This window comes from Malurus melanocephalus, unplaced genomic scaffold (assembly GCF_030028575.1).
Source record: "Malurus melanocephalus ecotype Western Australia unplaced genomic scaffold, MMel_1.1 scaffold_63, whole genome shotgun sequence".
Classification (NCBI taxonomy): Eukaryota; Metazoa; Chordata; class Aves; order Passeriformes; family Maluridae; genus Malurus; species Malurus melanocephalus.
Window position 1 is genome coordinate 617,247 of NW_026623295.1, and position 25,944 is coordinate 643,190.

The window sequence follows — 25,944 nt, forward strand, 5'->3', positions numbered from 1 at the left end:
CCATCTGACACTGAGATTAGAATCTTTGGTTTATGAGTTGGTAAGATGTTGAAAAAACAGGAAAAAATTAATTTTTCATTATCCCTTTACAAAACACAATTAACACTAAAAAATTACAATTTATTTACATTTATTTTCTTATTAAATCCCAACACCCTAATTTTCAAATACCAGTTTCTACAAGTGTGCAAGAACTTACCAGCACTTTGTATCTTTGAAGGTTCATCTTCATCTAAGTGTTCAAAAGCAGTGACAAAATCATCCTCAATTGAAGAAACTGACTGATTGGTGTCATCATCTTCTCCATGGATTGCCTCTGTTTGGTGTTTTTGTGAAGAGTTTATTTCCACTGCATATCTTACACCTGTGGCATACTTGCTTAGCAAGGTAAATATATAATCAACTTTGATCCTTGGGAATGAAGGGGACAGTCTCATCACACAAAACACTTCAGGAAGTTGATTCTTGAAAAAAAGAGCAACAAGAAAACAAACATAGCAATCTTCAAGGGATTCCTTCAATGCATTTTTATGAACAGTAAATAATTTTAAAATACTTTAAATACAAGAAAATTAAATCAACAGTTTGTGTAGAGTGATAGGTAGAATGAGTCATTTGTTTTCATAACTTCTGCATTCTGAATAAATCAGTCCAATAATGTAATGCAACCATGACAACATGTACCCATGAATCTATTAAAGAATGCATGTTAAAAATCTGTGGGGGAACACAGCATTTCAAAGTACGTTTCTGCTGTATAATACTTCAATGTATACGTTATTTGTTTCTTCAAGGTACCATTTATCTTACATAATAAGCATCTTACATATTACAGCGTTTGTAATTGGAAAGAATATAATTAGACTGGGAATAATACAGAAATAAAAATAATGGAAATTGTATCATTAATAGTATTTATAATTTTTTTTCTAAGAAAAGCAGGCATTGAGTTTTATGAATACCAGACATTCCACACTAATTTTTGGCAGGTCTGTTTTAACAAAAAACGACTGCTGAAGATGAAAGCTATCTGAGCAGAGCAGAGATAGGCAAATTGACAAATTTCATATTCTTTCCAAATTGYGAGTCAAAGGCACAATAGCAGAGGCATGGGATCAGCACCATAATTGAATATTTATTAAGTATTTTCTGTAAACAGCACATCGCAGTTCATTTTCATTAAACTAAAGAAATATAATATTAATACTACCATGGCTAAGATGGCCCAAAACCAAAAGCAACACAGGGCATGATAAGACTAAACTCTCTAGGAGGCAAAAGGTAATGCTTCTGACATGCAAGAAAACACAAAAAATTTACCTGATGTTTCATGACATAAGGTTTTGCCATGGTTTTCTTTATGTCTTTTAGAAATACAGCCTCGTTTTCTTTTAGTTTGTGCAACTGGAGTGATTTCAGAACATCTGGAAGCTCTACAGAAACAGCTGACAACTCCTGATTTCAATTTAAATAAAAAAATAGAGGATATAAATAATAATCAAATATAATAAAAAATAGCATGTAAACGACAGTGGGTTTGATCTCACACTTCCCACAAAGCTACTAATTCTCGTATAGTTTTTCTTTTCTTCCCTATTTCTTGCTCCATCCCTCACTTTCTCAAACTGTGATGTAAAGCTTGTGCAAACAAGCTTTAATTCAGTCCATACTTGGAAGATGCTTAAAAGTCATAAAGCAGAATCTTGTAAGTGCTGAAAAGCAGCTGCACATCCTGCAAGGTACCCAACTACACTGACCTCGGGTATTGAGGGTTCCCAATGGATCTCTATATGCTCTTTGTGTGCTTTATTGGAACAGCATTCCAGCTCCCTATTACAAAGGCATGGATGAGGCACTTCTTTAACATGAACTTCGACAACCTTTAGATTTATCTACCACAGAAGAAGCCTATGAGAGATTTACAKTTTTTTTGTCTAACAGCCAACAGTACAAATGCTACTGATCCCTATAGTTTAAAGCAAATCTCCATTAACCTGTTCTGTTCAACCTTCTCTAAATTCCATCTAATTCTAAACAGTCAAACAGTTCTTATCCACACTTGAAACAATGTATTATAATTTGATGAATTAGCAACATTGATCTAATATGGAACACAAATGGATTTAGAGTTKCTGGTTTACATTTTAAAACATCAGCAAACCATAACAGCAATCTATCTACTAAAGTCTAGACATAGTGGAAATGGAATTCCACTGGAATTTTACTGTGAACATATATTTTATGAATTACACTGATGTGTAAATTGCACAGGAAGATTAAATCCTTAACTTACAAAAATGGTACATCACATACCTCCTAGTTTGCTAGTCATCTTTTAAAATGTTATTTCTTTATCTAAATCTCCAGAATAACATCTTAAGGCATAACCACAGTATTGACTCCTGAATCCCCACCAGTGACTCACAGCTAGCAGTCAGTTCAGTAAAGTTTTAGCTTTACACATGCAACTGCACCATATTAATAAGCACAGYTCAACTAAGGGTAAGATAACCAAAATACTGACACACACAAGTTTTTACCAACAACAAAACCCAAACCAAAAAAGCACCCACAAAACCCACAACCTACCAAGCCCCTTCCCACCCAAACACCCCCCTCAACCAATCATCCCCCTCCATTGCATTTAAGTTGTTCCAGACAATCCTAATACAAAGATCCTCCCAGGCAACATATAATACATACAAAACACAGATTACCATATTAAAAAAATATTTGCAGCCTTTCACTGATATTTAAAACTTAGGTTGTTAAATACTCAAGATACATCTATTTTATTTCACAGACCAAAATTCTTCCATTTAAAAAACTAGATATTACTTAGAAAGAAGCACCAGCTAAAGAAAATAATTTTCCAGAATAGATAAATATATACTGTACCTGCAAGTGAGCAGTACCCATCTCTTCAGCAAAATCTATAAATGTAATCTGTAAAATAAATTAATGAATAGAGTCAACAATAAAGATTTTTTTTGTTTCCTACAGATATTTAAGATATCAAAAATTCAGCAGACTGTAAGTTAAATCTTCATTCTACTGCCACAGAAATCATACCTTAGGGTAGCACAGCTTGCTCCAACAGTAGCACACAGTCATACATAGAAAATAGTAACACTATACTATTTGACTTGAGAAAGATCAGATCAGACTGAAGAGCATTTACAACATTTAAAATCCACTATACAGGAATTTTTCTAGTAACTGGTATATACAGAACAATACATACAAGCCTCATTACATCTGTTAAAATAAATTTTGCAAAGATCAGTGCTCATCTGTCCTTGCTTCAGGGCACATACAAAACAGTTCCAATCTGAAATGTGCCCATGCTAATAAACTGTTACAAATTTGGATATACTGAATAAAGCATAATGCCAACACATTATGCAATTTACCATGTAAACTGAGTAGCCCAAGGCCAAAACACAATGGGTTACTTAAGCCACATGTTTGCATGCCTTTGCCAAGTAAACAAACCCTAACATAAAAGAACTAAACTATCCAACCTACAAAAAAAGTCTTGTCATGCTCAGGAAACTTAAGTATGCCAGAAATATCAGATTTTCTTAAGGTTTTTGTGCTTGTGGACAGGGGAGATATTTTGTCACATATTGTCCCTCTCTTCAGTCTACAGGTGTCTTGTACCATTCAACATGAACAGACTGAAGCAAGTCAGTCACTACTCAAACTTTGTTTCAAACATCAGATTTTCTTACCTCTCATTTAGTATTTCCCTAACAACAAATCAATAGGCTATCTGCATACTCAGAAAAAAAATCCCAAGGCATTTATTTTCAAATCACGGGTGTCAGAAAATAAATTTTCCTTCCATTTTGTAGATATGGAATAAAGCACAGAGACTAAAGACTTCCAGTGATATTTGAAATTCAGTTTTATATGGCTTGGCTTCCATTTCTTCAGAGCACTATGCAAGATTGATTTTTAAGCCATAACTCATAAATTTGTGGCAGCTATTCCAGTTACTCCAAAGAATATTACTAGATTGATATCGATTTATTATTAACTGGTTCAGTTAGCTGCTTGTACATACACAGAATCTCTGAAAGTACAGAGCTAGAAAAAAGAAATGGCTGGAAAACATTCTATTTTGAACTGTATTTCTGTTTTGAATGTGWTCTTTCAAAGTGTGACCAACAAATAAACCTCAAACTTCATTTTCAACTAAAAATCACACTGTGAAAATTTCTGATTTGTTTATTTCAGGGGGTCTCATGCTGGGCAAAAGATCTGATGCCTCCATCTTCCTGATTACATCCACTTATCCTTATGTCAGCTATGAAAAGATCATAAATGAAACAATGCTTCTCAGTGGCACTCCAAATAGCTCTACATAAAATACACATCTCCAGCACCATATTCACTGTGTTAAATGTGAAACAATCCTGTTTGAGCAACATTACTTTTCAACTCCTACACCTTCTCTTCAACTCCCACACAATTCATCTGCACAATAGCTCCAAGACACTCTTCAACTTCCACATCTTTTTATCTGTACAGTACCTATGATATGAACTGAATTCCTCCAGAGAAGAGGGAAAATATCAAACAATTTAAACTAGCTGGGAAAAAAAAACTAGTTCTCTGAAGAACACTTTGAGAGGCTCCAGAGTTTGTTGCTATTTGAGGGGAGTTTTGGGCAGTTTTGTTTAGGTTGTTTGTTTTCTCACATGCCACTTCCTCTTCCTCAAGATAATGATTCCAATCCTTATCCCATGGGTTAATTCATTGTGCAAGAGAGAGCAGTGTGCAGGAGTCACACAAATGAAGGGCAATATTACACTGTGAGGTCTGCAGACAGCTGTCAAAGAGACCACCACATCACTACTGAGTCTGTCTATTTTTGCCTCAATGACGATGCTAATCTGGGTCTCTTTATTGTGCCCAGACTCCAGTTTTCACAGAAAAAAAMCCCACCTTTTAATACCTTGAACATGTCTGAAATTAGTTCAAAAGTTTTTGGGGAGTCGGCCAAGGAAATAAAAAAGGTCATCAGCAGCACAAGTGCTTCCTTTAAACTAAATGTAAGTCTATGAGAYACTGTATTTGGAGGTTTATCATAAGCCATAGGTACAGAGGAAATGGTACAGGAAAACCTAAATTCTGGTTTTCTCAAGTCTGAGTTCTTTTGACATCATTCTCCTAGTAAGTATCTTTTCCTGTATTTTCATAAGAAAAAAAATACTTGTTTTGTGACAGGATATTGACCCTCTTACATTTCAACTAAAGGGCTCTTAATTGCTTGAGCTAATAAGGTAACTAAATATAGCCAACTATCTTTCGCCACAGGGACCATTACTGCAGTCATATAAAATATGTTCCCAGCTATTTGTCAGGTAATTGCCACAAGACAAAAAAAAACCTTAATAGATCCTAAAGCATGGTCTGCCTGATCAGATAAAGACAAGGTTTTGTTCACACCTCCACCGTGTAGATCTTTCTCCTTACATTATTCTGTCACAGCTTTTATCTTTCACAAATTCTGTTTCTTGCCTGTTCCCCTAATGTTTCAGAGTCACAACCCCTGACTGTATCCATTCTGCCACAAAACCTCTGGTGTTATCCAGGCAATCCTAACCTGTCTCTGCTGATCACACAATCTGTCTCTTGCTACTGCTTATGCAATTATCAGTCTCCCCTAACCACTTTCTCAATTGTCTTTGCTTCAATTCTCCCTATCTCAGCTCCTCTGTATGGCAGGTTCAGGTCATCCTCTCCTCTAAGCTCCTTGTCAGATCTGTCAACTACTCATTACAAGCCTTGTAAAACACATAATACAAGTTACACAGTACACATTGCTTGTTACTTTTTTCTTTTTCCTTTGGAGAAATTGATGTTAGCCCTGTACCTCAAACAGTTCGAGTAATTCCTCCTTATAGTTTGAGATTTACCTAGACAGTCCCAAATTGTATCCAGGTCTAAATTCTCTTCCCTCCAGACCTTGTCTGGGCTTTCACCCCATCCGTAACCACATAACACAAGTCAAGATCTGCAATTCTGAGGCTTCAGTTTTTATCTTCAGACCTGAATCAAAGTATTCTGCTACTTTATTATGATACCATCCACTTGATCACAGCAGTGCTCACAAATGCAGTACACCCAAATTAGCTATTTACACATCTTGGCTTTCTAGTTTCACAAATCCTCCGAAGCACAGCAATGTAATTTTGAAATGTCACAACTCTTTTTAAGACTTCAGTGACTAAATTCAAGAACGACAATAGGGGGTATACATTGTATGGCCAGTCACTTGAAGCACTGTTCCTATTTACWATCCTGTTTCAAGAGAAATTTTCTCTATCATAAACACAAAATACATATAAATGGTAATATTATGGCAAACCTCAATAAAATTATCTTGTTCTTCCCGATTTAACCATTCCTCTGCTGATACGTTGCATAACTCTTTCTTACTGTGCAGCAGTGACTTCATAGAGTGCAGGATGCTTTCACCAAAATTCTGAAAAACAATGAAAAAAGCAATTTAAGAAAAAAATGCATTTTCAGTTTTAGATACATGGTCCATCCATCTATTCCCTGCTCCCCACAAATTTTCCTATCTTGATGATTTCAAATTATTTTGAATATAAATGACCAGGTTTAAATTTACTTCAGGACATGAAGCTGAACCAGGTACATTTTTTTCAAGCAATACTTTTATTTCAAAATAGCTTGATCATTCTGTATTAAAAAAAAATAYATATACAGAATTGAAAAAAAAGAACAGATGACTCCAAGAAAAAATCCAGACCCCATCTATTTCTTGCATTGAAGCCTGTATATGGAACTTTTTCATCAGCTTTTCCTTACATAGTATGAAAAGCAATTTTAGCCCAGAAAAGTAGTTGAGGTGGCTTCAAAAGTCAGAGGGGAAGAAAACAAAAAAACAAGCAAACCTGCCCCCCAAGAAAATCCACATATACTCTTTCCTATTCCATGAAGAATATAAAACAACTGTAACTTAATCCCATGCAAACACTTCTTGCAACATTTCCTGTAGTTACACTTACAGTGTAACTACACTTAACTACAGTGTAACATACAGTTACACTTACAGTGACATGCAAGCACACAGGGACAGCTAAAAAAGGCTGAAGAATCCAAGACCTTCTCCCAGTGTAACAAAGCAGAACAAAAGATTCAACACTATGAATGCAAGTAACACTACAGAACAATAAAGCCGGTTCACTCAGCTTGTAAAAAAGACAATATCCTCTCAATTGTTTTAGGAAGTCAGTAATAGTTTTTGTTTTTTTTTTAAATTTATAATGTTCATCTTCTCTAGCAAATTGTAAGGTTAAGAAGACAAGTAAGAAAACATTATAATTAAAAACTATTAATTCAGTTAATTATTCTCTACAAGACTGCCCTGTTAAAAATGACATAAGAAAACATTGTGTCCAATTTATGACAAGATATTTCAAATTTGCATAGCTCCTCAAACAATAGCAGAACTGATAGATAGCCAAATTCAGCCTGAGAATGTTTTGGATTTCTGATACTCCCACAACAAAAACAATCCTTTACAGTAAAAAGTGATCTTACATGTTACAGTTACACCTCAAGAAAGATTTCCTTTTTTCTCTGTATAAAAAGCAGCATCAAATACTAAAACATTGAAAACCAAATTATTAGAGCAGGGTCAGTGTCACCATGGTTTGCTTATGGCAACACAAAATTACGACAGCATTTCTAGAATGAACAGACAAAAGCAAAACAGAATTTCAGGATCCTTGAAATAGTCAAAATACATTTCAGAATGCTAGCCAACAAGACTCGGACTGACACACTGGCAGCCAAGGCCAAGTGACACTGAAGAAGTTAAAGCAATAAGTTTTGTAGAAAAGTAATAGCTGAACTATTTCTAAAAGTATTTTAGACAGTTACTGGGTCATTTGAAATAAATTAATGAAGCATTCACCTAATTTCCATTTTTATCTATTCCCTTGCCCCCGCATGTTTAGTTGCAATTTGCTTCCACAGTTTAGTAACATCTCTTTGTACTTTCCAAAGTATGCTGTCGGTGCCATTCTCTGATTCTCTAGATCTTTCAAATTTACAGGTGGCTGCAATACCAATATTGCTCAAAGACTGTTCCCCAGTTCATCTTTTATTCATCCAATACAAAAGGAATTTCTGAAGCCAAGCAAGCRTGTTGAAATGTCTMATTTTCAGCTTCTACAATAATTTAATCAGTCACACCACTCAAAATAGTAARGGGGGGAGGGGCAGAAGAATCATATGACATGACCTGCTAATTTTCTGCAAGCCAACAGTGCTCCAGTTTGAGAAGGGATCATTGTTATTCTCTAGTTGGCTTTTCTAAAGCTACAAACTATTACACATATCTTATTTACAAACAAGTACCTTTCCCCAGTKTAACATCTGAAAGACAAAATGAATAACTAAGAACCGGAGCATAGTACTAGGAACTACTGAGGTGAAGGAAATATTCTCCAAAATGTTGAATTTAAGTTGAAGTRGGAAAAGAAGAAACAAGAAACAACTGGAAAAATCTCCCTAAGCTCTGGAAGGACTATATGCAGGTCTGGTAGCCTRTGGTGGCACTATGCAACTGAAGAGATAAAATATCCATATTTAAAACGAGGAAAAATGAAGTTACATGGTCTTTTTTCAGATCATATTAGTAAGTACAAAAAAAAGTTTAGAATGTGAAGATAATAAAGATACAGAAATTAGCAGGCACAGAAGAAAAAATCCCATCTYGACTTCCATAGTTCACTTAAATATATGAAGAAAACCAGATAAAGACAGAATTAACTAAGTGAACAGATTTTGGAAATGAAGACTGCCTGAAYGGAGATAATAAAGGGGAGGGTTTTGAGAAAAGTTGATATAGGTCAGTAAGCAACTTCCTCAACATTAATCTTGAGACTGATGTCAAGTATGATCATCAGTAATAAGTTTAATGACAAAAAAAGCAATTATAAGATGAAGACTGTTGATAATTTGAAGTAAGCAGGTGTCATCAGCTAAGCAGAAGAATATCAAATCACACAGGAAGAACTTGCTCAGCACGAGTGTTTTAAAAAACAACCATAAGAAACACAAAGTTATGTCCCTAAAAATAAAAAGCAGGCTTTAAAATTGAATTGTCAATTCACAAGCTGGGAAATAAAAGACCTGAGTTGACTTCTTGATCATGGCATAGCAATGAATGAATGATCACTATGATACTGCACTGAAAATAGCAAACATGCATCCTTTAGTGAAAGAACTGACATCAGAGTCACTGAGAAGGACATCCTGCACATACAGTATTATCCACATGTAAAAAGAAGATTAACTCACAACAAGCACAGAAAGTAGGACTATGAAGGATAATCACTGGAATGCAGAGGCTTTCATACAAAAGCAGACTAAAACCTGAGTTTACACAGTTTCCAAAAATCAAGGCTAACAGAGGACAGATCACCAATTGTAAAAAAATAAGAAGAGTGTACATTAGCAAAAGAAAAGAAATTACTTAAGCAGAAGAATAAGGATATCCATGAACAAACAGGTATAAATTTGCTGTGAGTAGCTTCAGCAAATTTAGTCTTAGTTATTACCACAGTGTGGTTCAAAAACATCAAATCAGCAGTAGGTTTGGGGGAGGTGTTTTAAATTCCTCATTAACTGAGAGGCTTTAATTAGTAATTTTTTATATGCTTATCAAAATTGAGCTTGTGACAGCAAAGGACTGGACCCAGTTTCAGAGAAATCCTCCTATCCAACAGACAATGATGCAAGTTCTCTCACTACTCCAACTAAGAGATGCAACTACATTAAAAACTGGCAAGTCCCCAAGACTAGAAGCTCAGTTCAGGTAAGGACAAGAGGTCATCTTCAACAAAAGGATGTAATTTGTTTTTATAAATAGTATAACTACTTCTAACGTACACTGACATATGGGCAAAAAATACCCAAGCAATCTATAAAGCTCTGCTTGGAAGGCCTGTAGGATTGGTACTCCTTTCCCACAGAAATTYTTGCAAGAAATGCTTTTTCATTCACAAGCACAGATCTCAAATTTACTAAGTTGTGCCAGGGGAAGGCCACAAATATTGCCAGGGTGCTCAGACATGAAGAGTGGAAATCCTTGTCCCATCTCTAGCTCAACTGAGCAATTCAAAGATATGCATTGCTCCAGCAAATCAAGAGGTTGTTATCTAGGGATCCCTCACGGTAGATTGTAGGACGTATCTGGTCTCATAAAGTGTTTTAAAAAGCAACTGTTTCTTAATATTTAAAATAACCTCTAAGACACCATGATCTCTAGAGAAATTAAGTGCAGTGCTGAACAGTCATCCTTACTCTGCTCTCAAGTAACAAAGCAGCTCTTCCTGATTTCATCTGCTCTAAGATTCAAAGGGACTGAATATTTTAAGGTAATTCTGTAAAAATAGAAACTTAGGATTTTAATATACATGCAATAACTGTGCACTGACTTCTAGGAGCTACTACTGCAACAATCCCTGTTAGCTGTGACAAAGTATTACAAAGAAGACAGGAATCAGACTKCAATCTTCTGTAAATCAACAAAAAGTGAAACAGCATTTCTGACCACCCTGCCTGTGAGAAGATAAGTTCCACACGACAATCCAAATAGACACACCTCTCAGTGAACATCAAGAGGAGGCAGCCACAGATCAAAACAATGGAGTCTGGCTATAAAAAAATGCAGAATTCTGCAAGAAGGGTTGAACTCATGTTTCTAGACCCACACAGTCCAGAATGCTTAATAGCACTTACTGGGGCAGTTAACAGAGGTAATATTTTAATCAACTATTAGAATCAGATAGGGATCACTGGTCACAGACACTATTAGAAAGATGTTTCTGCAACTCACAGGTCTAAAAACCTGGAGGGGCAGGGAGGGTAATGTTTGTTTTGTTCAATAAATTGAAACAGAAAAACTAAGACTTAAAGGGCAGATATAAAAAATCCTTTAAAAGCAAGTTTATATTAAGTATGCAAAATTACTTGACGGCAGTTGAAGATCTCTATTTGAGTTGGGGAGTTCTCATAAACGAACAAAACATGAGGTTTTATACCATGTGTCTTAAAGTGAAATATTATCACCCATAATTACAAACTATAATATATAGAAGTTACCATGTCAGGACCTGAAACAACTGACTGCCTGCCTGGCTGTCTCATAATGCTTCCCTTTGCCTTCATACAGTTTCCACAGGACGTACACCACAGACATTTCCTTAAAACAACAAAATCTGCTTATGAAATAAAATAATGCAATTTTCATGTGACAAGATGCTTTCTTGCTCAGTTTCTCCTCTTACTGTTGCAGCAACTTGCAAATAAGGAAGTCATTAATAACCAAGAAAGACCTAGAAAATCACTCATCTATGTTCAACTACCTAGAGAAATACAATTGATAAATAAATTTGTTCCTTCAGGATAAACTGTAACTTTGATTTCACTAAGTACTTACAGAAGTTGCATGAAAATTTTAGGAAGAGTATTTTAGGAAGAGTATTATTATGTTCTCCAAGTTAGTGACAAAACTTAAAGAATAAATAAATACAATTTAATATTAGAAAACCCACTAATATAATTCATAAGTGCCAGACATATTTTCTTTTTTACCAAGGCATTTCCTAAATGTTTATGTAAACACAAGGATAAACCAGACAAGAAATCAAAATCAAACATTACAAGTAAAACCTGACACAGGCGTCACAGAATTCAGTGAAGACTACACATACATATTTTATTATATATCAAATCAAAAAATTCTGTTCTAAAATAAAAGCTATATTCCAATAAACAAGGCAAATTCTAGGAAATTAATACATACCAATTTTATCACATCAACTGGAAAAACAAAAGCATGCACTCTTTCCTTAAATTATGCTGTCTCCTAGCTCAATTACACTAAATATGCCAAAGAGTAAAGCAAAAGCAATTTCTTTGCTGACTGGAAATGTCAGACAACCAAAATTCAAGCATAGTAAAAAAGAAAACTCCATACCCAAAAAAACCAAACCAGTTGACTTGGTTCATCATTAGATCGAAAAGGACTGGAATTTTTTTTTAAATACAGGTAATTACCTTTTCAACAGATATTCTTGATTTCATGCGATTGCCCTGAGCCCTGGCGTACAKGTCCATGATCTTACCAATCTTGATATTCGATGAAAGATGTCAGCTCACAAATACCTACAAAAAACATTTATATTTGATTATTTTATGTTTAGCCATTTAGTTTCCATCCACTTTGAAAATGCAATAAACAAAACAAGAATCACTAAAAACAATTAAAAAGCATTTTAAAACTATGAAAGATTAAGCAACGCTCCATCCATACTGACAGCTGCCTTTAAAAAAGTACTACCTTAATTGACCTTCAAAACCAGGCATGAAATGCAGAACAGATGCCTTGCACTAAATTTCATCATTTTCCTTCAACTAGAATTTCAAGGCTGCATTGGGGGTGGGGACGAACATTACATTAAATAATGTTTCACTGACACTTATTCTCTGCAAAGTTTATCAGCAAGTTCCCATACTAAAAAAAACACACCGAAACCACCCTTAAGCAATCTCAGGAAGCAAATGTACAACTCACCCACCCAGCCAACTGGCCTGGTCATGTCTGCCAGCCTGAGGTACTACAGGCTAACATGGATCATCACTCATCCTCTGGTTCTGCTCTGGCAGCCAGTCTCTGCTGGCAAAACGCAGCAGACACGATGCATTTACCAGCATTCTCAACCAAGCAGGTCACAGAGTTTCTACTCAAGTCAGCTGCCCTTATTTATCTTAAGACTAATTCTAACAACAAGAAGATAAAAAACCAGCTATGAAATGAAAGCTTTTTTTTCAAGTTTCCCTCTTTAACCAGCAGCAATGTTTCATTCATCTGTACATCCCCCAAAACAGGCAACAAATATAGAGTGTTAATAAAGACAGAAAGCACGCACTGGTGTTTTAAGCTCKATGGAAGTTTTAATATTTCATCTTTTCCCATAGTCACACAACTTAATTAGGAAAAGGAATTCCTAGACTTCACAAAATAAACTAGGCAAGGAGCAAGTGCATGTAAAAATGACTGCAAAGATAAAGAAAATAAACACCATGACATCAGAGTATGGGTCTTCTTCACACAGCTGACCAGACTGGTTTGGTCAATATCATCTCAAGCACACATTTAACCTTTATTTAACCTTAACGGGAMATAAATCTTTATATGGGTTTGGTCTTAACTATAAGTCATTTAAATAAGARATTAACAGTGTCATCAAGTAACTGTATTCTTCATTTTCCTCCTCCCCAGCACCTCTAAAAGTGAAACCCCTTCAAGAATACAATAGCAAAAGATTATTATTAGGCACATCTATTCATATTTCACTTTGACTTCTGATTTCCTTCACAAAGATGAACTTGCTAGAACCTCAGAAAAGAAGCTACACTTAGGCAAATAAACTGCAACATTTTCATCTCTAGAGCACAGCTTCTCTCAACATGATATCTGAGGTCTGGAAAATTAAGACAATTACATGAAGCAGCCAGGCACATSTTCCACAGACTATATATATATTATATTTAAATATAATAAATACAAATAAAAGAATTATTTCACAGTAAACTATGGCTTGAAGACTAAACACGACAATGCTTCTGCTGAAACTCATGTGTTTAAAAGAAAAAAAAAATCCATGAAACAGTATCAGGCAATAAAAAGAAATCCACTTCACTTGTATACCTACTGCTCTTTTACACGGCTAATCCACTAAAAATTCAAACCGTATCGGGGAAATACTCTTAGGCATTCCTCCTAAGAAAAACCATCTATAAGAAAATTTGGGTTTTCACACAGGATCACATACTTCAGCTCTACATTTTTTGATGGATCCCCCCTTGCAGCAATTTTAAGAAAGCCCAACAGAGCAGGCTATGGAGATCACTTCTTAATCCTGTTGGGTGCTGCAGTGTTTACTCAGATACATAGYTCACAGTTACACTGTAAACTGCCTTCAGGTTACATATTTCCCTTATGTCATCTGCTACAAACTCTGGAGACCTGAATATCAACCTGCAGGGTTCCCTACCTGCAAAATCAACAAACTTGTAAATCACAGAAGACTCTGAAAGATAGCAGACAGAAACCATGCAGGTTTATCAACATAACACCATAACCATTTCATCTTTGCATCCTGTCCTTCAGGTTGAAGGTTGAATTATACAGGTTCTCCCCACCACCTACAGCACCTTWGCTCTCTGTCATGCATTTCAGAGAAATCTGAAGGGTCCCACTTGTCCAACAATGCAGCAAAACATGAAGGTTTTCTTTTTAATATATAAAATTATTATCCATTTTGAATACAACAGTGGTCCAATCATCTGAGAAGTAGACAAACATTAAAACTAAYGGAAAAGGAAATTAAAGCACTCACAACAAAACAGCCTGGAAACAGCTCATTTGTATAAATAAAACCTGCAGTTCAAAATTGCTTTTACTTCTGGATATTGAATTTAACTATTAAATTTAATTTCCTCCCATTGTTAACTCAAAAAAAATATTATAAATGGCAGTAACTCCTGTTACTGAGTAACTATCAGCAGATACCCAAAAACAGGGAAAGAAATTMATCATGCAACTAAATAATAAATACCCACATCTTTACCTTTTTAGCAAGTTGGATCACCTTAAGTGCACACAGCATGGGCAAYACACAAGAGGAGTTGGAAGCCTCTGTGCTGCTAGGAAGCTACAACTTAGTTCCCATTACTGAAACATGGAAGGACAAGTCCTACAGCTGGAGTGTGGATGCCTACAGGCTGTTGAGAAAGGACAGACTAGGAARAAGAGGCTGAATGTAGCCCTCTACAGAAATGGATAGTGTGAAGGGCTGCCTGAAGAATAGCCACAAGCAGGCTGAAAGCATATTGGCAAAACCAAGAAAACAAAGTATCAAGAAACCACGTGGCYGATTCAGGGAAGCCTATTGAGGAAGCCTTCTTGCTCCAGCTACAGGAGGCACCACGCTCACAGGCTCTCGTCCTGCTAGGGGACTTCAAGCAACCAAAATCTACTGCACAAGTAGCACAGCCAGCTATTCTAGGAGGAGACTTCTGGAATGCATGGAGAATAGCTTCTCAAGACACATAACAGACAGTCCTGACCAGAGCAGATTCTACACTGGACCTGTTGGGCACCAACCTAAGTGAGCTAATCAGCAACAAGACTGGTGAAAGCTCTGCCACAGGAGTGACACACTGGTGGTGTTTGCAGCCCTGAGGGACATGGAAAAGCCAGAGAGTATTATCAGGATCCAAAATCTTGGAATAGCATACTTCTGGCTGTTCAAGGAGCTAAATCTATAGGACCCCCTGGGMAACTGCCCTCAGAGACATGGAAGGAGGACAGAGCTGGCAGAATTTCAAGGACGCTTCCCATAGAGCACAAGAGCTACCACTCCCTGAGTGCAAGAAATCAGGAAAGGAAGGCAAGAGACTGGCATTGCTGAGTTGAGACCAAAGTAAGATCAGCAGAGGTCAAACTAAAGTGCAAGAAGCAGATGCACAGGCAGAGGAAGCAGGGGCAGGTATCCTGGGAAGAGGACAAGGACACTGCCAAGTTTTGCAGGGATGAAGTGAGAAGGCCAAGGCAAAGCTGAAGCTGAACTTGGCAAGGGATGCAAAGAGTAAGARGGGCTTCTAAAGGTATGTCAGAGAAATGGATGGTCAGAGAAAGTGCACTCCCACTGAYGAACACAACAGGCAAACAAGTAATGAGATGGCTGAGGTACTCAACAACTTTTTTGCCTCATCCTTCACTGGCAGCCTTTCTTCCCACATCTCTCCAKTGGATGGAATGGGGGAGCAAAGTCCTCCCACTGTAAGAGAAAATCAGGTTTGTGGTCACCTGAGGAACCTGAACATAAGTCTGTGTGACTCTGTTGAGACACATCCTAGAAGCCTCAGAGAATTGGCTGATGCAGTTATCAAGTCACTCCATCATATCTGAAAAGTCATGGCAATCAGGTGACTGGAATGGCATCAGAAAAATGGAAAACAATACTCATYTTAACAAAGGGTAAAAAGATCCTGAGACCTACTGACCTGTCAGTTTCACCTCTGTGCCTGAGAAGATCATGGAACAGATGCTCCTAGAAACTGTGCTAAGGCATGTGGAGGCAGGCAGGTGATTCAGGATAGCCAGCACAGTGTCACCAAGGTCAAGTCCTGCCTGATCAGTCCTCCTTCTGTGGAGTCTTACAAGGGAAGAACTACAGATGTCATCTATCTGGACATCTGTCAGGTTTTCAACACGGTCCCCCACAACATCCTTCTTGCCAAAYTGGAGAGATATGGATTTGATACGTAGAATGTTCAGTGGATAAGGAGCTGGTCAGATGGACCCAGAAGAGAATAGTCAACAGTGGAATGTCCAGATGGACACYGGTGACAAGTGTATCCCTCAGCAGTTCACAGCAGGATCAGTGTTACTTAGTATCTTCATTAATGACAYAGACCAAGTGTATCAAGTGCACCCTCAGCAAGTTTGCACACCACACCAAGCTGAGTAGCGTGGTTGACATGCCTAAGGGATGGGATACCATCCAGAGGGACCTGGATAAGCTCAAGGAGTGGACCCATATGAAACTCATGAGGTTCGACAAGACCACACACAAGTTTCTGCACCTGGCTTGGGAAAATTCCCAGTACTGACACAAGCCATAGGATGAACAGATTAAGAGAAGCCCTGAGAAGAGTGACTTGGGTGTGGCAGTGTAGAAGTGGATTTGACAATCTGCGATTGTGCAATCGCAATTCAAAAAGCCAACTGTATCCTGGGCTGCATCAAAAGCAGCACAGCCAGGAGGGTGATTGTCTGCTCTGGGGAGACCCCACCTGCAGTGCTGCATGCARCTCTGGGGCCATCAGCACAGGAAACACAAGGACCTGCTGGAACRGGTCCAAAGGAGGGTCACAAAACCAATTAGAAGGATGGAACACCTCTGCTATGAAGACAGGGTGGGAGAGTGGGAATTGCTCAGCCTGGAGAAGGCTCCAAGAAGACTTTACAGAAGCCCTTCAATACTGAAGCCCTTAAATGGGGCTTATAAGAATGACGGCGACCAACTTTCTAGCAGTGCCTGTTGTAATAGAACAAAGCAGGAACGGTTTTAAACTAGAAGAGGGTAGGTTTAGATTAGATACAAGGAATCTTCTACAATGAGGGTGGGGAGACATTGACATAGACTGTCTGGAGGTTGTAAGTGTCCCATCCCTGGAAATATTCAAGGTCAGGCTGGACAGAGCTCCGAGCAATCTGATCTAGTTGTAGATGTCCCTGCTCACTGCAGGGTGATTGAAGTAGMTGGCTTTTAAAGGYCCCTTCTAACCCAAAGCATTCTRTRAATTTATAAACCTATTTTTCCAGTGATTTGCTGAGGAACACCCTTCTCATCAGAGCACATAATAAGTATTTAGCCAGCTTTTCCATATACATGTATSCTTGTTTGAATATATGTAAGGATCAAAATTAAATAATCAGCTCAACGGAATCCAACAGGAAATTTGCCATGGATTTAATCTCTTTGTATAAGTCTACCCCATGCCTAAATTTACTWTAAGTCAGTGTCAGTAATTTACTTTAAGTCAGTTTTAAGTCAATTATTAGCTGGTAGAAATTAAGAAAATTGATCTTTTTTTCTGTAAATATGTTGAGTATATCTCTTCAATTCTTATAGGGGCATATGTGGACATRTGCACACCTATGTTAAACACAGGTTATAAGAAATTTGAACTGTACAGGCAATAAATTTAAAACATATGTAGTATGTCTTTGTTAAAATTTCAAATAAAAGATTCTAGGCAATGRCAAAAGTTTATCTGTACTATGTTTTTAAAAGATGGTTTTTAGTAGTACTAGAGCAAAAGCAGACACATTTCTTTTAAAGTACTTTTGTCTTCAACACACTGACCCGCAGCAGCCTAGAAAACTCTGACGATGATTTGCAATAGCCAGGCTTAATCAAACACTGATCTTTGAATGATTCACCCCAAATACAAAATTTAAATATACCTTAGGAACAACATTCTTTTAGAATAATAAAATCATCAAGGCTGGAAGAGGCCTACAAGATTATCTTGTCCAACCACCCATTTCCTCTGGCCTTCCCACTGCAGGAATGACAGAAAAGACTGGCCCCCACCTCACTAAACCCTCCCTTCTGGTGTTTATAGAGAGTGATGAGGTCCCCCTCGAGCCTCCTCTTCTCCAGGCTCAACACCCRCAGATACCTTAGCCACTCCTCATAAGATGTACTCTAGACACGTCATGAGCCTTGTTGCCCTTCTCTAGATGCACTCCAGTGCCTCAACATCCCTGCGGAAGTGAGGGCCCAAAACTGAACACAGAACTCAAGGTATGGCCTCACCAGTCTCAGTACAGGGGGACTGTCACTGCTCTGGTCCTGCTATTGCTGACACAGACCTGGATGGCGTTGGCCTTCTCAGCCACGTGGGCACATGCTCGCTTGTGTTCAGCTGCCATTACCCAGAACCCTCAAGTCCTTTTTTGATGAACAGCTTTTCAGACAGTCTTCCCCCAGCCTGTAGCACAGAGTGAGGTTGTTGTGACCCAAGCGCAGGATCTGAAATTGACCTTTTTAAACCTCATACCACTGGCCTCAGCCCATTGATCCAGCCTGTCCAGGTCTCCACGTAGAACCCTCCTACACTCAAGCATATCAACACTCCCATCCAACTGGGTTTGTCTGCAAATTTACAGAGGATGCACTCAACCCCCATGTCCAGATCATCAATAAAGATGTTAAACAATACTTGTCCCAGAACAGACCCCTAGGGACACCACTAGTGACAGCCTCCAGCACTGTTTAGCTCYATTTACCACCACTCTCTGGGCCCAACTATCCAGTCTGCTTTTATCTTCTGAAGAGTATCCCCATCCAAGCCATGAGCAGCCAGTTTTTCCAGGAGGATGCTGTGGGAGATGTGTCAAATGCTTTATTGAAGCCAAGACAGACACCATCCAAAGCCTTTTCCTCATCTACTAAGCAGGTCACTTTGTCAAAGAAGATCAAACTGGTCAAGCAGAACCATCCTTTTGTAAATCCATATCGGTTGGGCTTGATACCCTGGCTGTCCTGCATATATATTTATAACYTTATCAAACAATTGCTATTGAAAACCAAATCAAGCAAGTCTACACTGACAAGTAGGCAGAATATTAATGGATCTTTCTCTGTTTTTCATATCTAATGATTTATCAGTTTCACTGATGAGGTCAGCAGTCTTGAAAAAGACCAGTCATGACCACAAGTTGTCTTAACCACAGCCAGATCCACACTAGGAAGGGGGGAGCGAAATACATCTTTTGTGGTGAGCATTAATGACAGGTTGGGTCCCCTTTTCCTTGTYTGGTTTCAATTCTCTTACACTGTATTTTTGTCACATAGAAGAATGACACAAATACCAAGCCTCATCAATTTCAAAAGAACTCTTCATTTTCTTTTCCTAGATCATCATTAGAAAATCATCACCCACAGCTTCCCTCAAGTCTCRGTCTGGATTCTCAAACACACCCTGGGGAAAAAGGTTACTTGATGTACCAGGGATATCCATTAGCCTAGATTTTGCGGCTYATGCAATTAATTTTAAGTTTCTGTACTTCATTCTGCTGTTTATTTTATACATAACAGAACTCCATGCAGAAAGGTGGGGCTATTATTTTCTAAGCTACAGCATTTCCTCAAGCAAACTTATTCCCCACTAGAGAAAATTTCACCAGAGAATACCTCCTTTAGTTCTSAAGGATTAATTAAATATTGGTGGTATCTATCACTAAAGTTTAACTGTATGATTCGGAAATAATCTTATAAACATGAAGCAAGGTAAGACTCTTCCCAAGTGTGATGTGGATAAATTTCAAGCATTATGCTACCATTCATTTCAGTATCACTGATCTCTTCCAGATACAATCTAAGTGGGATTTTTTCCTCCCTATCTCACTCTGGCAATGCATCAGAGATCCAGTGAGAAGGCTGTATCTATGTATACAGTCTGGAGCTACAGTTCACCATTTTTTCCTTTGGCATACTGGATTTTGGTTTTTGTTTTTTTTTTGAAAAACGGAGAAAAGTACTTGAGCTGTAATAAGAATGCCAAAGAAAGCCCCTCAAAAGAGCCAAGAAAGCGAACGAGGAACGCTCCTTGTTCCTCCTCCCTTGAGGGAGGAAAGGAACTGGGAGGAGGACGTGCGGCGGGAGGGAGGGAGGGCGAGGAGACACTTTTATAGCGAAATGTTGAGTACAGGCTGAACTTCCTTAACCCGTGAGTACCGACCACAACCCAAACAACGAAGGAGGGAACGCGAGGGGACGTGAACTTCGTGCACCGACCACGACAGCAGCGGCACGAGTCCGTCAGTCCCCAGCCGAGACTGCGGACACACAGACCCAGCTCTCGGGGGTCACGGGAGAGACCCGCGATCGCGAACCCCGCGCTGCCCCCTCCCCACCTGGTGTCACCCCCGCGCTGCGGTCCAGCGCAGCCCCGACCTCGCCCCCGGCCCCTCCCACAGGTGAGCGGCGGGGCCCGTGGAGCTGCGCTGCCCCAGGGGAACCTTCCCTGGGAAGAGCGACGGAGGATGCGCTCCCCGGGAGCCCCCGGGCCACCTGTGGCAGCGAGCCCCAAGTGACAGGCCGGCGGCGGCGCCCCGCCCTGGGCGGGGACGACACCGGGGGGCCCCGAGCTCCCCAGCAGCGCGGCCCGTGGGGGAGCGTCCGGAGGCGGTAGAAAGAAGAACGAGCGCTCCGTACCTCCGGCAGTGGCCGCCGCCCTCTCCTCAGCGTCCGCCGCCCGCGGCCATGGCTCCGCACCCGAACGGCCCCGGAGCGCCCGACCGGACCCGCCGCCCCCGCCCCAGCCGCTGCCGTGACCCCGCCCCCTCGGCCAGGCCCCGCCCCCTCCCGCCCCCGGCGCGCGCCCCCGCTCTCGCGACGCTTCCCGCCCAGCCCCGCCCCCGCACGGGCCGCCGCCGCGCGCTCCCATTGGCGGGAAAGCGGCGGCCGCCCCGGAAACTGCTACGGCAGCTGAGCGCGCGCGGGGGGTGGCGCGCGCCGGACCCGTGCCGGCCTGGTCCTGAGGAGGGGGCGGCCCTGCTGTCCCTGTCCGGGATCCTGCCCTGTCCCTGCCCTGTCCCATTCCTTCCCCATTCCTTCCCGTGAGATGTGCCGGGCGCGGGTATGGCCTCTGCAAAGCCCCCGGGAGCCGCGTGCCAGGGGGACCGGGTCTCTGCTGCCCAGTCCGGATCGGGGGCTGCCGCTCGCTTGGTCGAGGTCGCCTTTGGTGGGCGGCACGGATGGGTTGGAGGCTGCAACCTGGCTTTGGTCAGACGAGGCGCAGACAAGACAGTGAGACCCTGTCTGAAAAACCCGTGCCCTCCCTGTCTTCACACTGCCTTCTTAAATTCAGCATTTCTCAGGACATCGGGTGTGCTGTTCAGCCCAGCAGATACGCGACTGATTTTCACATCTCACGAGTTGTTCTGATGTTTAAGTGTAGGTGCTGTTGGGGCCTGGGATTTCTTTTGGTTTGAATGGAAGCGGTAATCCCGTGTAGTATCCCAACTGCTCCGTTCCAGCAGCAGCAGCAGCAGCAGCTCGTCCAGGCACTAACCTAGCAAAATAGGACACAGCGAGGAGAGGTGTTGAACAAAACAGCGGATCGCCTGAGCAGTGTGGGCTGACAATTCCGCCCCCCAACAAAGGAGCGGCACCGGGAATCGGGACAGGTCTTCATGAGACCTGSCATGAGAGGGTGAAGGTCGAGGGGRAAGAGGACCGGAGTTCYACTGGGGCTACAAGTGAAGATGGGGCAGCATCTGCCTGCCTGCAGCAGCTTCTGCAACACAGAAAAGAAAGAGCCTCCAAAGCTACATTCTGACAAAAAAAAAATCCCTAAATTCATATACTAGGGAGGGGGTTAGGGAAGAAAAAACTCATTTAAAAAATAATACCCTTATAGCTTTTTCAGTCCTGGTTGGTTTCACACTCTAACCTGTCCCAGAGAGAAAGACAGARGGAAACTACCCTGACCCCCTTATAAATTATTCACTTTTCTTCTGGACACCACTTAAGACCTCTAAAAAGGATATGGGATTTTTTGCTACTGGATCTCCATTAATTTCCTAGATAATTCCTGCTTCTGCCTACCTTCGGTTTTAATTAAGCTATGGCTTTTATTTTTGTTTAGTCTTTGATGAGGGGCTGTTCTGGGTTGTACAATCATTATAGACACTTCAGAAGTCAGGAGATGCATATTAATTTTTGCCAACAGGTAGGTGAACTACATTTTCATTTACCCTAAAAACTACTAAGGTCTGTAACAAAGTCATGCAAAAATTATGTGGATAAAAGAAACAAAAGATTGGTTCTAAACTGTATCACAGTGTGTTGCATAAGTGGGACAAATAAAAAGTTTCTCATATTCCCAGGGTCTGCAGGTCCCTGCGGGATGGCRAAAAAGTAAATTGAATAATAGCATCAAATTTAAGTTAGTCACTATTTCAGTGCCCATGGAGACCAACCTGATTTGGAAATACACTGCCATTTGAGTAAAGACATTTTAATAATTTGCCCATCTTTAGCCTAGCAACAAAATATCTCCATCTGACCAATTCTGTCATTAAATACACTTTTCAGTTTTCATGAAAGCTAAAAATTCTGTAAAAGTGTTTTGTTGCACTTAATGTATATTTTTTAATGTATCAACAGTAAATAAAAGATTTCCAAAACAAAATAGTTCTGGAAGCAATGTAAACATGAGAAAGCATGCTTTAAAAATAAATTCAAGCCTTTTATTCCCTTTGTTTTATAATTCCCCTCAGACTGTTAAGAATAATGAGTTCCTATGGCTCTCTGCCAAAACCTTGGAAAAATCAAGGTTTACCCTCATCAGGAAACTATGAAACATAACCCACAGCATGCCATTGTTTTTCACAAAAAATGTTATTTTTTATATACTAATAAAAATGGGGAAAGCTTTGAAATAGTGACATTCTTCATTTTTTTTTCAATTGATTTAAATACTGCCTATGCATATGCACAGGAAACTTGTCTGGTCAGCCAACACTTCTTAAAAGTTATATTATGAAGAAATACTGTGTTGGTTTCTGGGCTCTGGTATTTTCTGTTCTGTTAATTTTATATTTTTCAGGGTAGGGTCTGGCCAGTCAAAGCCCATCCCACTGACCTGAGCCAGGAAGGAGGGCAAGCTCAGGACAGCCCCAGCCCTGGGGCATCAGGCACCTGTGGGGACAGGGATGGGTCTAGGCCAGGCTGGGACATCAGTACCCATGTGGGGGCCAGGATCAGGCCCCATTGAGGGAATCAGCATCAGGCAGAGCTGACCGTGCACCTGTAATGCTTTCTGCCTGCTCATTTGGTATGAAAAATAGGTATCTTTAGAATCTTTTTGTCAAAACTACTGTCATGTCCCTGGTACTATCCTGACTCACTGTCTGCACTTGTCTATGTTTGATATTTCAGGATCACTGACTTGGAACAACTTGTTCAAAGACTGTCTCAGATTGAGTTGTATGTCATGTCTCTCAGGTATTGAATGCCAGCTCTGTGAAAGGTGTTGAAGATCTATGAAAGGTGTTAAAGAAATAGGCTGTGACTATATGTGATGTATTTTGTCCATTTTCTTATAGTCCCTTACTTACATTTTTTCCCTTGGTACATGAAAATTACACAGTTGTATGATCGTGTATGATTGTTGTTTTGTTGGGGTTTTTTTGATGATACTACCTCTGGATAGGAGGATTGCCTTCTCAAGGGCAGATGAGTAATTTATAGTATAATTCCTGCCTTTAACTTGGAGGCGTTTTAAGACATTCTTGCTGTCTTAAAACCTGTGTAAGCCTTTTCAATTGATCCCCTTGCAGCAAGCTGGGAAGGATCTGCCATGCTTGAAAATATTCTGCCCTCCTTCTCCCCTTCCCCCACCCCCCTCAATAAAAATCTAAAGCTCATAGCCCATAACATAATCATTTCATGAATTGTTTCTAGTGGCTTATCTGTTTTTAACACACCCTTCAGCTCTCCAGCCCAGCTCYCACTCCTGCGTCTGCGCAGCTTCTGGACTGTGCCAGCATGAACATTTGTGAAATCAAGCAAAAAATGAGCTTGTACTGAGAGGGCCGGAGAACAACCTGCTTTCCTTCCGTTTTGCTGATCCAGTTCACCAACATAATAAATGTGTCARTGTGGCACTGGAGACAGCACAGTCACAACCAGGAACAGACACAGCTTAAATCGTCTTGTTCTGCTGCAAATGCACACCCAGGTGTTTACTTGCTTTGCCATTTAGTGCCTATTCAGTGTCTCCTTGAAAACACTCCTGACACCCCTACCAACTCCRAAACTGGAACTCTTCATCTCAGTGAGTAATTCTATGAGTCATCTTCTCATGAACCTGGGCTGGGCCATGGTGTTTGTCTCCAACAAGGGCTGAGTTTATGGCATTATGATATCACATGATGCCAATTTTTGGTTTCTTTTCACCAAATGGTTCACAAATCCATTGTTTCCATTGACCTGGTTGAGGAGTCATTTTTRTTTCCATGTTTATGGGTATTTTAACTCCTTTTTCAACAGCCAAAACATAATATTCATATATGTAACTATGTTCCAGCTATTACTGGTTCCTCTTTCTCTGGAGTTTGATCTGTAGCCTATGCAAGTCATTTTCCAAAACCATGTGCATAAAGGCTGTAATCCACAGATTCTGTACAGAACTGGCCAGTTATGTCCTGCTGACAAATGAGTTGTGGGAGCCAGCCTAATGGGCCTTTTAATGCAGAATGGAAAGATTCTAACCTTATCAAAAGACGCATTGTACTCCATAGAAATGGTTGCAGATGCTATGAGATTATTATCCAAAGCCTTGGAAAGCTCTCTGAATTCACATCCTTTCTGTGCATTGTGTTTATTAGAGGATGCGATAAATGCCGTCACTGGGTTACACAAGACCATRCAATAATAATTGGAGCTGGCTGGGAATGAAATTTTTATTCTACAGGAAATTCCATCTTGTCAATATTTTGTTTCATCGAGTGCTGGAACAAAATGTGTTGGCTCTGCAGCCTTTCTGGCAAGAATGGAACAGTCTATTTCTTTGCCAGCTGACAAGCCTGGGAAGCCAAGTAACCAACTGAGCAGTCAGCCTGATGCCAGGGAACTGAATAGCCAGTCAGCTGAGCTATGGTAAGGAGCAAGCTTGGCCAGCAGCCACAGCCAGATCATGGCTAGAGCCTCTGTAGAAAGTTTTGATGGAACCAGAACAATCCAGAATTTCCAGTGCCAATCTGTTCAATTAGAAGATGGTCAAACACCCTCTCAATAATTGGCTACTGTCAGGAAAGGGTGTAATTGTACTGCACTTTTCTGTTCCTTATCTGTTTTCATCTTCAGCTTTTGCCTTGTGACTTAYGCGCATATTTATTGCTTGTACGAGAGATTAAAACAAAGGATTTTCCTTAAGGATTAAKGATGACACTGAGGCCCCTGAGGGAGTTTTCAGAGTGTCCCTCATTGCTAGTTTTAGGTTTGTCATTTAGATAAAGTTGTGTGCCAGCAATAGTCATGGTACATGCCCTGCTAACCAGAGTTACACAGTTACTGCAGGCAGTACGCTGTGAGACAGGAATAAACTCTTGTGTGCTATCACATAACACACTCTCTCATTGTCTTCAGCCCATATTTGCAGATGAATTTAAGATGAACTTGCCAGAATACAATAAAGAGGCAAAAACATCTTCTGAACTGGGGAAGTGATACTGATCTTTACTGGGAAGTTGGTGTGTGAAGGTCAAACATCAATATAGAGAACACCCTGCTCTGTCAG

At 40.0% G+C, this 25,944-nt stretch overlaps 1 protein-coding gene across 3 annotated transcripts in view; it reads right to left on the reverse strand.

Annotated features, from left to right (window-relative positions):
* AKAP11 (A-kinase anchoring protein 11) overlaps positions 1–20,964 on the reverse strand; it is a 44,376-nt gene extending 23,412 nt beyond the window's left edge. For all 3 annotated transcript variants that reach the window (XM_057366317.1, XM_057366316.1, XM_057366315.1), the window contains exons 1-6: positions 20,853–20,964; positions 12,112–12,219; positions 6,380–6,496; positions 2,899–2,946; positions 1,321–1,455; positions 200–464 (exon numbers count right to left, since the gene is read on the reverse strand). In XM_057366317.1, the coding sequence (XP_057222300.1) occupies positions 200–464; positions 1,321–1,455; positions 2,899–2,946; positions 6,380–6,496; positions 12,112–12,171 (625 nt within the window). In that variant the 5' untranslated portion in view covers positions 12,172–12,219; positions 20,853–20,964. The remainder of the gene's footprint in view (positions 1–199; positions 465–1,320; positions 1,456–2,898; positions 2,947–6,379; positions 6,497–12,111; positions 12,220–20,852) is intronic.
* Between the last annotated feature and the right edge of the window lie 4,980 nt (positions 20,965–25,944).